Source organism: Rissa tridactyla, chromosome 3, assembly GCF_028500815.1.
Source record: "Rissa tridactyla isolate bRisTri1 chromosome 3, bRisTri1.patW.cur.20221130, whole genome shotgun sequence".
NCBI classification, from domain to species: domain Eukaryota; kingdom Metazoa; phylum Chordata; class Aves; order Charadriiformes; family Laridae; genus Rissa; species Rissa tridactyla.
Window position 1 is genome coordinate 72,092,752 of NC_071468.1, and position 12,143 is coordinate 72,104,894.

Here is a 12,143-nt window from a genome sequence, read left to right on the forward strand (position 1 = left end):
ATATATGATGTCTTTTTTTTAGCAGCCAAAGCTACTAAGAAGATTTGTCCTAAATGCACAAATAGTTTTGATCCCCTTAGAAATATCATTTTCCAGCAGATTTATTATTTTACATCTCTCTTTCATAGCTCTGTTTTGGAAGTAAAGCTAAGAAATTATTTTAAGAGCAAGTAATTTCTTTTTAAGTTGATAATTATTAGTATCTTGTACTTCATATACTAACTTCTGAAGAGGCAATATTTTGATGCTATCCTCAGATGTGCATTTCAGAGACCATTTATTTTTATAAGGACTTTGTATGCTGTTGAAGTAGATTAATCTTCCTGAGGATTTCAGCTGCTGTGGTGCTAAGTGATGGCCTCACAGGTGAATGCTGGAGTGGGATCAGTACACCAGAGAGCTGGCTGTTGGTGTGGAATTAAAGGAGAGCTAGTGCCACGAGAATGTTCTATCGCTATTCATTTGAACGTGCAAGTGAATTTGCTTTGCTTGTGTTCATAACCCCTTTGTATTCTTTTTATGCCATCTTCTTTGTGCTTGAGGTTTACTGGAATGCAATGTGGGTTTAAGGTCAAATGCTCACAGACTATGAATTTTAAATTTGCTTAGACTTGATACAAGATCTTGACATTTAATTCGTCACACAAGATCAAGAGTTGCCCTTGTTTAAATGTGGGAATAACGTTGAACCACAATTAAGTAGCATAACTAAAATCTTGTAAATCAGACAAACCAATTGGGAAATAAACGGCATTTGACAAAAGATAGTTTAAATTAATAAATAGGTCTGAGAACATCGGGAGCTATTTCATGAATGGAAACTGCTCATGACTATTCAGCCCTTGGCAAGAGCAGGAGAACGAAACGGCAACATTTTGTGTTAGTGCTCAGCGTCTGATGTTTTTCACTATCTCAGGCCAGTGAATCAGATTTATGCTACAACAGATGAGTTGTTGAATCACGTTTATGAAAAAGTAGTAACAATGGCTACTGTTAATATGTCTGACATTTTTTCTCATCTTTCTGTTTAACTGCGTTATAAGTCCATGTTTTATATGCATAGCCTTATGCTGCACGTATTTTTGTTGAACAGGTTTGCCTGTTTGCCCAGAGCTGACTCGAGAGCACATTCCTAAAGCCAGGGATGTAGGTCACTTTTTGTCTGTTACTGGGACCGTCATACGTACCAGTTTGGTGAAGGTTTTGGAGTTTGAAAGGAGTTATATCTGCAATAAGTGCAAGCATGTGTTTGTCGTCAAGGCTGACTTTGAACAGTACTACGCATTCTGTCGTCCATCAGCCTGTCTTAATGAAGAAGGCTGCAACTCAACCAAGTTCACGTGTCTTTCTGGAACAACCTCTTCTCCTACCTCCTGCAGAGACTATCAAGAAATCAAAATTCAGGAACAGGTAAAAAAAAAAAGATGGAGAAAAAGGGGTGGGTATTAAGGTATAGGTGTCTCAAGTACAAAAAGGATTAATTTACTAAAGAAGGCATTTGGATGCTTAATTTCCTGCTGGAATAAAGTAACTCTGCTAATTTTAGAGAAACTGTTTGTGCTTACATCAGAATTAAGTTGTTGATTAGACTTCCATTATTAGGTAACTCCATTCCAGATCATACAAAACACCTGGGATCAGTGCATAGGTTAAATTTTCATGCTGAATCCTTTGCATTGTGTCTGTAAGGTCTAAAGCTATCCCAGTGGTGGCCAAGGCCAGCTGTAGCAGTGCGGTATGGTCAATACATGGTGTCTGCAAATATCTTTTCCTTTCAGCCAATATTGAATTCAACAATTATTGAATACGTGCTCCTCACAGCATTTGCGTTTGTTTTTCTGAAGGTAGTCCTGGGTGGAAGTACAGCTAAGCTGGAGGAATAAGAAACTATCGAGCCTCTTTTTACAGTTGTGCATAACTAAGACAAAACTGTACGCTGTATGAAAATTGAGAATAAGTAGGGTGTATTGCAGACAACGTTTCTGTGTTTATTTATATGTTCGGTGTCTTTTTCATAAATCTTTTCTAAGATCTCTTCAGTTGTTTCAGGGTTTTGATTTTATAAATTAAGAGGATAGTGGTGCCAATCTACATGAAAGATGTATGAAAACAGAAATGTATGAAATTAGAAATGAAGCTCTTTAAAGTTCAGAATAGCAAAAAAGTAAGGGAATAAAACTATTTCTAGGAAATAAGCCCTATGCTATGTGTTTATATTATGATTGTTTCTGACATATGGTTTCTACAACATATTTTTTGTTGGACTGTGTGACACACAGATCTCTGTGATGGGAAGGATTTTCAGCAGCATGGGATTATTAAACACAGTAAAGTTAAACCAGGAATGAATTTCACTCGTGTTTCCTATTGAGCTCTGCAAGTAACCGTGTACGTGCCACCAGTACTGACAGTGATGTGAACTGCCTGTGGCCATTCCGATGATACACAAGAGTGAATTAACCTTGCTGGGCACTAGAGAGTGAATAAATGTAGAACTGTAGCATGTATGACCTGTGCTGCAGAATGAAAAGGTACTTCTGATTGTTATTCTTGTTCAGTGGATATTCTAAAAACCATTGCAAGCTTTAAGTGTAAATGGAAAGATTGCTGGTTGGAAATAGACCGTGACAAGACTGCATGGACTTTGCCCTGGAGAAAAGAAGAAGAATTACAGGAGTTACTGGCTCATTTGTCAATATACATTTGGCTGGTTGTATGCAATTTGGTTTTTTCCTGTTGTTGATTTAATCCTTGCCACCTAGGTGTCACAATCTGACAGGTTATGGTTAAATACCAGAAAAATATAGAGAATAATCTTTCAGTATATGCTTCAGTGAAGGGTTATCTAACCCATGGATGTGCTTCGGTACCCACAGTAAACTTTGCGTATTGAAGAAGTAGCTAAAAATATCTCAAATTATTTTTAAAAAAAATCAGCTCTTTCAAATGACCACTTTTAGTGAGCTTCAGCAAGATACTGAAATCACACAGCACCTCCCAGGATTGAGCACCTTCAGCTAATTTAATACCCAATCCCTTTTCCATTAATGTCAGCATTAAACTTCCATTATTAAGTTCATGGCAGCAGTGACGTGTTTACTGTGTAAGTTTTCTGAGAAAAAGCAAGGGCTGATCTCAGTTCCAGGAAAGGAATGTAGGTCCTCTGAGCCAGAACAGCTATAAATGGCTTTTGAAAGGTGGTGTTCTTAAGAAGTGCTTTTCCTTCCTGTCTTCTAGGTTCAAAGACTGTCTGTTGGAAGCATCCCTCGTTGCATGGTGGTCGTTCTGGAAGATGACTTAGTGGACAGTTGCAAGTCTGGTGAGGACACAGTGTGTATTGCATCTGTTTGTACCACAAGCATTTTTATTTTTCCATTTGAGATTAATCTTTGCCAAGTTGGCTGTCAGCGCTGAGGGCTTGTTGAATGAGATATGTTCCTCTGTCACGTTTGCTGTTTCAGCTTGGATGTTAGCGTGGCAGTTGAAGACTCTTCTAGAAAATGCCATACATCCCCATGTTGCATCTTGACTGTTTGACACATCAGTTTCAATAAGTAATGTGTCGTGACGTACAGAAAGTATATTAAATCTTGTTAGCGTGGGAACACCAAACCTCTTGAGGAAATCGGTCCATATCATCACACAGCATGTGGTGGTCCTCTGTAGGTTAGGAGAGCTTGGTAACTTGACCTCCTATCTGAGGAGTGCTGCAGGTGGAAAAAGCTACTTGGCAATCAAAAAGGAAGCTAATTGGCAGGAGGATGTATGAAGAATGGACTAAAAATTCTCAGACAGGCACATCCCCACAAGAAATCAATTTCTGATTGTACTTTCTCAGAAGAACACTGTGGCCAGAATGTTAACGAGTGATTCTGGAATTCATCACAAAAGTTACCAGAAGTGAAATAATTTTTGACTAAATGTTTTGTATAGTAAATCTAATTGAAAGAAGAGCTTCTGCAGTTTACCATGAATTCCTCTTTTCTAAAAGAGGAAACAAGCAGAGGTATACTTTTAAGGATTCACCTACCTTAAACAGAAATAGAAAGACATAGCAACTTCCTATCCCAGACATAAGCAACCTACCTAATGTTTGTTGTAGACTCAGGGAGGTTTGCTTTTTGTTGTTGGGTTTTTTTAATCTTATTAACTGTAACACAGGATCTCAATTGCATTATTATGCATTACAGCTGACACACCTGCATATCTCACATCAGATGTTATTTTACTAATTTTTGTTGTTACCACCAGGAGATGACATCACAGTGTATGGAGTGGTAATGCAGAGGTGGAAACCTTTCCATGAGGGTGCACGCTGTGACTTGGAGCTTGTTTTGAAAGCCAACTACGTTAAAGTAAACAATGAGCAGCTAGCAGGGGTTGTGATTGATGAAGAAGTCCGCAAGGAATTTGAAGACTTCTGGGAAAAGCACAGGAATGATCCCTTAGCAGGTTAGTAGTTGAGAGCTTTTAAGTAGAGCACATGTTCAGATACAGATGAAATCGGGAGTGAAAATACAGTGACTGAACACATTTTTCCCCCATTATCGTATCCTACCACCCATTCCTCCAAAAATATATTTTTTCCAGAACAGGAATGTGAAATTCTTACTTTAATATTACTGGGGAAAAAAAGTACCAAAGATAGATACTGCTTTCTAGCCAAGTGTTTTGTGGAACGCTTAATAGCAAGAAATGAGAAACAATATAAGTTCAGGGGAAAAAAAGACAAGTGTTTTATAATCAAGAAAGAAAAAGCTTACTTCTTAGAGGAAATAGCGTGGACAAGATCTGCTTTTTGTCAGCATAGCTTTGATTCTGGGGTGAGGGATTTGACTCACTGTCTCTGCATCCCAAATTAAGCTGTGAATCTTTACCACAGAGTTTAGCACATTTCATCTTTAACCTAACTCTTGGATGCCTAGACCCTTTATTTAGTTGCTGTGGAGCCTCCTGTAAATATGTAGAGAGTCTCCCAGTTCACAGTGGCTTCCAGAACAGCCAGAGTGTTTAGTATGCTGGATCCTAAACTTACCATGGTCTGCAGTCAACCACGTAGGAATTAGCAGGAGTTGTGTCTGGAACTCACCATAATCTAAGTGCCTCCTCCTGAACCGCGGGGAAGCTCAATGGACTCTTTAGGACCTCTGTCACTGAACTGTCTCAGTCTCTGTCTTTTAAAACCCTGAAAAGAGCTTAGTCTTTCCTCTTAAAAGACAAAGAGGAGGAAAGGCAGGTGGGAATGTTGCCCACATCAGCTTAAAAATTGGAGTTCTCACATAAGAAATTGGAGATCTTGTCAAGGGCAAAGATTCGTCAGAACTGCATTTCCCAGAAAGCAATTTAATTGCTAGCCTCCTGCTGTTTGGAACAAGAACATTTCTTATTACCGTGGCTAGAACTGTTCAGAAAATAATTCAGGATCCTCTTTGAAGGTCCTATTTAGTCTTTCATTCTCAGGACAATTTTTGGAAGCCTCCGGGGAGCAATGTGGTTTTATGCAATATTACCCATTCAGAATAAATAAATTAATACGAAGTGGCTACAAGAAAATTGGAGTGGAAATTAGAAGGCCCCTGACTGCTCAAGACGTCTGTTTCAGGCCGTTTGTCTGAATCTGAATCCACTCAGGTGAGGGCAGAGACCAAATTTGATTAAGGAGTCTGAGGTATAGGCCATTTCACAACAGTATATATGTACATTTACTGTTTTTTCAAGAGATAATGGTAGTTACTCCTGCATTTTATGTTGGTCAATTCCTTATGCTGTGTCCTGAGAAAGTCTACCATGGCAGCCTCTGAGGGAACTTACGCAGGTGACTTTATTTTTTCTGGATACTGTCTAGGAAGAAGCAGAACTGCTGAGCTGCTCAGCACTGACAAGGCAAATAACTCTGAAGGCAAACAGAGGCAACTGCGGAGTTAAATCTTGAGTTATGCTATGGCTGACCAAAGTTTTTAAAATGTAATTTTTGGACAAAGATGCGTTAATTCCCTCAGAAGGCCTCCACAAGAAACACATATGCCTTGAGTCAGCAATTAGGTGCTTACGTATTTTGCCAGTACTTGCATCTAAATTTAAAACATGAAGTTAAGAACTCAAAATTGATCAGTCTGTTTTATTCCCTGACAACGGGAGTAACGTAGGGCATTAAACCTGTGATCCCTTATGTGCTATTAGTGTCAGAATCTCAAAGGACAGAATTAATTCTGTTTACACACCTTCCAAGCCAACATTGTCATAGCAAACCGAAGTATTCTGTTGCTGGAAAGAGACTATGGTAGGGAAGAGGAGAGGGGCCTTTGACACAGAAATGTCAAAGGAGAAGGAGATTCAAGACAAATATGATCCATGCTATGGGTGCACGCGTTTAAGGCAAAATACTTCAAGCGTTAGAAGTTTTCTTAAATATAGAACACATCAGTTTTCAAGGGGATGTTTTGATGTCTGGAAACTTTTAAGTTTTGTTCTTTATAGCCCCTACACTTTTATCTGTGAAATAAAGTAATTTGCATGATTGGCATTTCGTTAGTGCCTTTTTTCATTATATCCAGACACTACATTCCTGAAATTGTGATAGGATTGGCTTTGCTGCTTGTGACCGTGGAAGGCTTAACTTCTTTATAAGGAAGGAAGTTTGGATCAAACAACTCCTTTGGGTCCCATTTAAAAAAATAAAATAATAATAATAAAAAATTCTCCTGACTGCTTTGTTCCTCTTGTTCAGGAAGCAGACCGAAATTATTTGTGAGTGGACATAGGGTTGTGGACATAGGACAATTATTTGTCAGCGTACAGAAGGCTTTATGTGTACTTAGGAAACCAAATTTTACTCTTAGGGCAGTGCTGAGTACCATTTTTTGCTCCTGTTTTAGGGAGGAATGAAATTTTGGCTAGCTTATGTCCTCAAGTTTTTGGATTGTACCTGGTGAAGCTGGCTGTAGCCATGGTGCTTGCTGGTGGTGTACAGAGGACTGATGCTACTGGAACTCGAATCAGAGGTTAGTATTGTTTCTAATAGTATCACCTCCTTTCCAACAGTTGTTCCCACATCCCTTTCCCCTACAAAATCAAACCAGTAAGGTTTCAGAAGCATAATGATCCCATTTTCTTGAGTGAGAGCAGTTTTTGATTAATGCTGGGTATTATTCCAGAATCTCAGACAAATAAAGTGGGTGTCTAGACTTACTCTTTTTATTTTAATTTTTCGCAAATAAAACCTGGTAAAAGCAGGTGTTCAGGATTCCATTGGGTAGAATATTCAAGGCAGTTGGTTTAGATAAAACATAAACTCACTTTTTATTGTTTAAGTGACGTTTTGAAATGACTTCTGGTGGAATATTCTTAGCAGTATTTGGCATCAAAGGATGGGATATTAATGTTTCCTTAATGTGGATCACTATAGCACATTGAAAGAAAAAATTAAAGGGTCCGTTTTACTTCCTAATACCAGACTTTTCCATCTGTGATTGTCAGCACATCTCACTTAGTTCTGTTACTGTAAGTTATCTGCCTGCTGATTCTCCTTCTGTTGTTATTAGATGGCAAATGCGCCATGTGCCAGGTGGTACGCAGGTCATAATCTATGTAGGTCATAATAATTCTAAAACAATATATATGTATATACAAATACCGGACTTTCTTAATGCTCCAGCAGCTAAATAAGGTTATAGGCTTTATATTTGAAGTTGTATTAATGTTTTGTAGAAAACAATGAAATAATTTTAGAGCACTTCAGTGAGATTGTAGTAGTCAAATTATTTACTTCCGTAATTGCATTGTTTCGATATTACTAAATTGTGTAACTATTGGCAGTGTAACATGATTAGTTGCGAAAAACAACCTGCTGATTTTATTAGTCCTTTTCACAATAATTTGAGTAAGTGAATAGTGTAATGATAACTAAACCCTGGTATCACGTTCAAGGGTGAGTTGAGTCTAAGAAATGAGTATTCTAAAATGTAAGAACTCACTTTATGCAAAATATGTCAAATACCTGGTAATATTTTTAAATATTTCGTTGGAAATATTTGGTTTGGGTGCAGCGATACAACTGGATGCTTTTATTAAACAGTACACTTATCCCACCCAACAAATAGTGCAGTCTTAAACAGAATTACATATTGTAATGTATATGTAGTACTAAACATGAGGTGAATAATAAGTATTATTTAATGCAGAGCATTTTGTGTATATCTTTCTCTGTATATGAACCGTCTACTCCTACATCAATGTTTTCCCCCAAGGTGAATCACATCTTTTGTTGGTTGGAGACCCAGGTACGGGGAAATCTCAGTTTCTCAAGTATGCAGTAAAGATTATGCCACGGTCTGTGCTTACTGCAGGAATCGGATCTACAAGTGCAGGTATGTGCTTCTTCAGCTGTAATGCTTTACTTCTTTTGCTGGAGTATGTTTATATAGAGGCCTTCTACATATATGAACATGTATGTTCATATATTGTTGTAGTAGCACAGCTGAAGCAAAGAACTGCTGTGGAGGCATATGAGGCTTGACATGACTGTCTGCAGAAGGGCAGTCCTGCCCCTTCTTCTGTATCAGTGGAGCAATGTGATGAGCTTCCAACAGGGAACCTTATGTGCCTCATCCAGAGGCACCTCTTAGTTCTTTGCTAGCAGATGATGATCTGGACCTGTATTTTTAGTGTTCTTCCCAGCTATGACAAATCTGACATCCTTCCAGAGCTCACACTGTGTGATGGGCTAGCATCATTTGGTTTCTCCTGAACAGCTACTGTCCTCTCTTCTGTTCTTTCATATGTTCTGGCTGGGTGCCAGTCTGAATTCTGCTTACTTTCTGGAAGTTCACCCCTATGCTGAGGAATTATTTCTGACACATAAAGATGGTTTCAAGATGGTTTAAGAGGGCTGCTTTTTGTTGTTGTTGTTATATTTAGGTATGTCCCAGCTGGCTCAGAATGCCAGGTATCTTTACAAACTCTTCTGGGGACAATGTGCAGGGTCAGATTACCTCTGCAAATGACTTTATTTGAGCAAATAACTACATTACTAGTACACGCAAAATCACAAAATAGTTAGGGACAAACCCCAGTGTCTCAGCTAGCCTGTGTAACTCTCACATAGTGCTACTTTTCATTTTATGTCTGGGAAACAGTATTATTTATACATGGGGAAACAGAATAAATCTTTCCCAGTTCCAGTACACACATGTACACATAGCTATGGGTATTCCATAACTGTGGAAGTGGAACATGGTGTTAAACATATACACTCTTGTGTACAGGGAACTTGTTATGAAACAGATATGCCTCTGGTTTTCCATTCAAACTGTTGACAAATAGGTCTGGAGAGAAGCCAGAGAGAACATTTTGGCTCAGCATAACCTTTTCTCCAGATTTTGTTCTGTGTTAAGAACTGAGAACAGGCTGGTGTCACGTCCCACCCTCAGGAAAGAGGCGGGGTAAGTGACTTCAGATTCATAAATTCCCAACGGCGCGGACTAAGGTGAGATAAATCTCAAGGTCCATATAGAAACATTTATTAGCTTCCCAAAATGCTTAGCATAGGTCTTAACAAGTCCACGATAATTGGTTATGTATATAACAAATTATGGCAAATAGTGAGGTATGCATTGTGTTACTTAACAACAGGCATAGGACTATTTATGGCAAGCGGTACTTAAGGTCGTACTTAAGGTCATTACTTAACCGCTCTAAGAGAAAAAGAAACTGAGGGATAGAGAAAGGAGAAGATAGAGAAAAAGACTGTAAAGAGATCACCGGTCCTAGTTCCAGTGTCTTTTTCAGGGAATCTTCCCAGGCATAATCTTCTTTCTTGGAAAAATATTCCCAGGTACAGTCTTCTTTCTTGGGAAGAATCTTCCCAGGCACTATGTTCTTCTTTTGCTTCTTCTTTGTTCCCTTCTCAGGGGCTCTTATTTTTCCCTTTTATGTTTGCTGAATTAGCATGGTCCACCCCCCTTGCCAAGGACAGCCTTGTCTCAGGTTTCTCCCTTCTCCCAGGTGATGTGTAGCATGATTTGGGTGGAGAGACGAGTGCCATAGTCATACATGTTTAGCATGATCTCTATAATCTTCATTGGCATATGCAGGGTGTGCGCTTTCATATGCATTTCACAGATAATGAAGCAAAGGTCACTCATCAGACACAATGGCCTTGAGAACTAGCAAGCTCACCACATAAGTGGTGGAACTATCTTGTCTTCACAAGGCAGTTCTCCCACGCTTTCAGGCACCAGAAGTGTTAGCTTTATCAGTTCTTTGAAGGCCAGACCTGCATTGTTTATTTCCTTGCAGGTGTTTGAGGCATTCCATTGAAGGCTTGGAGGGCCTTCTGCCCCTTGTCAATGAATTTACGGTCTGTCTCTTACAGCTGGATAATTTAAATTTTGCTAGGGGACTAACAGTGACCTGGAGTGAAATTTTGCCATGCATTTCAATGTGACCTTGCCCACTTTTTGACACACCTGAGATTGAGTAAACTCTGGAGAACTGATAAAAGCTGTCTTAACATTTGGATTCCTCTTTTAGAGAAAACTGCCGATATCTAACCAACCTTTGGTAAGATCTTGTGCATTAACACATCTTGTACCATTTACCCATCCAGTACTGTTTTAGGACATGAGCTATTTATCAACCTTAGAATTAGCGTTCTGCTTCCAAAACTGTCTTATCATATCAGTTTTCCCCGGTTTTCTGTACAAGCATTTATTGGTACCAGGACACCATGTTATATCGCCTTGTGCCAAAATTCCCTTTCTTTCCTGCTCTACCTTAGGTATCATGTGATTTGAGATCTACTATGACCCGCTGGGGCCCTGCAGTGTCATGCGCCCGCTGCATCCTGTTACCCCATCCAGACCTAAAAGGAATTGCTTTGCAGAATTTCAGAAAACAGTGACCTGGCTCTGCAGCTTGATTTGCTGTTGGGCCTCTGCTCTTTCAGTCAGGTTCCTGCTTCCCACAGCACTTTTTAAACAGTCTGTGCTTCATCAGATGTGTTCTGCCTGATTCAGAAAGTTTGACCGAGGCTAACACCCAGCTTACTTACTGTAGTGAATCAGTATGGAAGATCTTCATCTTTCTTATTTCAATGACAGGCTCAAGTTGACTGCTTGCTGCAAGCAGTCTTTACAAACAAACAGTAATTTATTCTCTGTTGTGGGTAAAACCAGAACTTTACGTCCACTCTTTAGATAGCATTTGTGTGTTTACTTGTTTTATTAGGTTGCCTTTTTTGTGAACACTTAGTAGAGATTTTCTGCTGAGAGTTCTCTGCAAGTTTATGACTTTTATGAGGAACTGGGGCTTGTTCCTCCCACATCTTTTTGATAAAAGTTGGCAGCCAGATGGCCAACCCACATTCAACCACTCCATGGCAAAAAGTTCTTTGTCTGCTATAGGACTTTCTGATTTGTAAAAAGACAGGGGAACCATCTGTCGCACTGTCTGGGTCTGTCTACATAGTGTTTAGTTTTTGTAAAAGGCCTGGTTCATTCTTCTCCTCCTAGCCTCTCATCGGAGAATGACAGGGAATCATTCAGGTATCTTTAATTTCTATAAATTGATACATAGGTTTCCAGAAAAAAAAAAAAAAAGACCTAGTGAGGTTTAACAAATTCTTTCTGTTGGTTCCCACCTTACCACTGAGTTTAACTAACTGTTTTGCAGTCCCCAGATCCATAGTGCTGCTTGTGCATAATTGGATGAGATAATCACCAGTAAGAAAATAATTCCTTTTCCCCTGGAGCTTGAGATCTGCAGCAATCGATTGAGTGGTGTGTTTGACTCCATAGGGACAGGAACCAACACAAGCCTGCTGCTGGTGGGTTTGGAGCACATGGACATCTGGGCCAGACTCATTCTGCTGCTTCCTGGTGCAAGTTTTGCTGTTCACATTTCTGCAAAGTTTTGTTTGGTGTTGTGTCCCTCCACAGATGGACTGCTTAAAGAATTTTGTGAACTGTATTTAGAACAGCTTGTCTAAAAATCTGGGAGACTGTCAGCTGTTTTTCCAGCTCTGCAGTTCTGTACAATATGCCTTCCTGAGCTGTAAGAAATGCAGCCTTCTGGCCTCTCCTCTTAGAGCCTCTACAGAGCCTTGAGAGTACTGCCTTTTTGCTGACATTTTGCAATGTCTAGCA

The 12,143-nt window shown here is 39.3% G+C and overlaps 1 protein-coding gene across 2 annotated transcripts in view; it reads left to right on the top strand.

Moving 5' to 3' along the window:
* Positions 1 to 12,143, top strand: part of MCM9 (minichromosome maintenance 9 homologous recombination repair factor) — a 48,582-nt gene that overhangs the window by 4,075 nt on the left and 32,364 nt on the right. The window contains exons 3-7 of one of the 2 annotated variants that reach the window (XM_054195591.1): positions 1,094 to 1,410; positions 3,238 to 3,319; positions 4,252 to 4,452; positions 6,876 to 7,001; positions 8,247 to 8,366. In XM_054195591.1, the coding sequence (XP_054051566.1) occupies positions 1,094 to 1,410; positions 3,238 to 3,319; positions 4,252 to 4,452; positions 6,876 to 7,001; positions 8,247 to 8,366 (846 nt within the window). The remainder of the gene's footprint in view (positions 1 to 1,093; positions 1,411 to 3,237; positions 3,320 to 4,251; positions 4,453 to 6,875; positions 7,002 to 8,246; positions 8,367 to 12,143) is intronic. The other variant, XM_054195593.1, reaches the window with a different exon arrangement.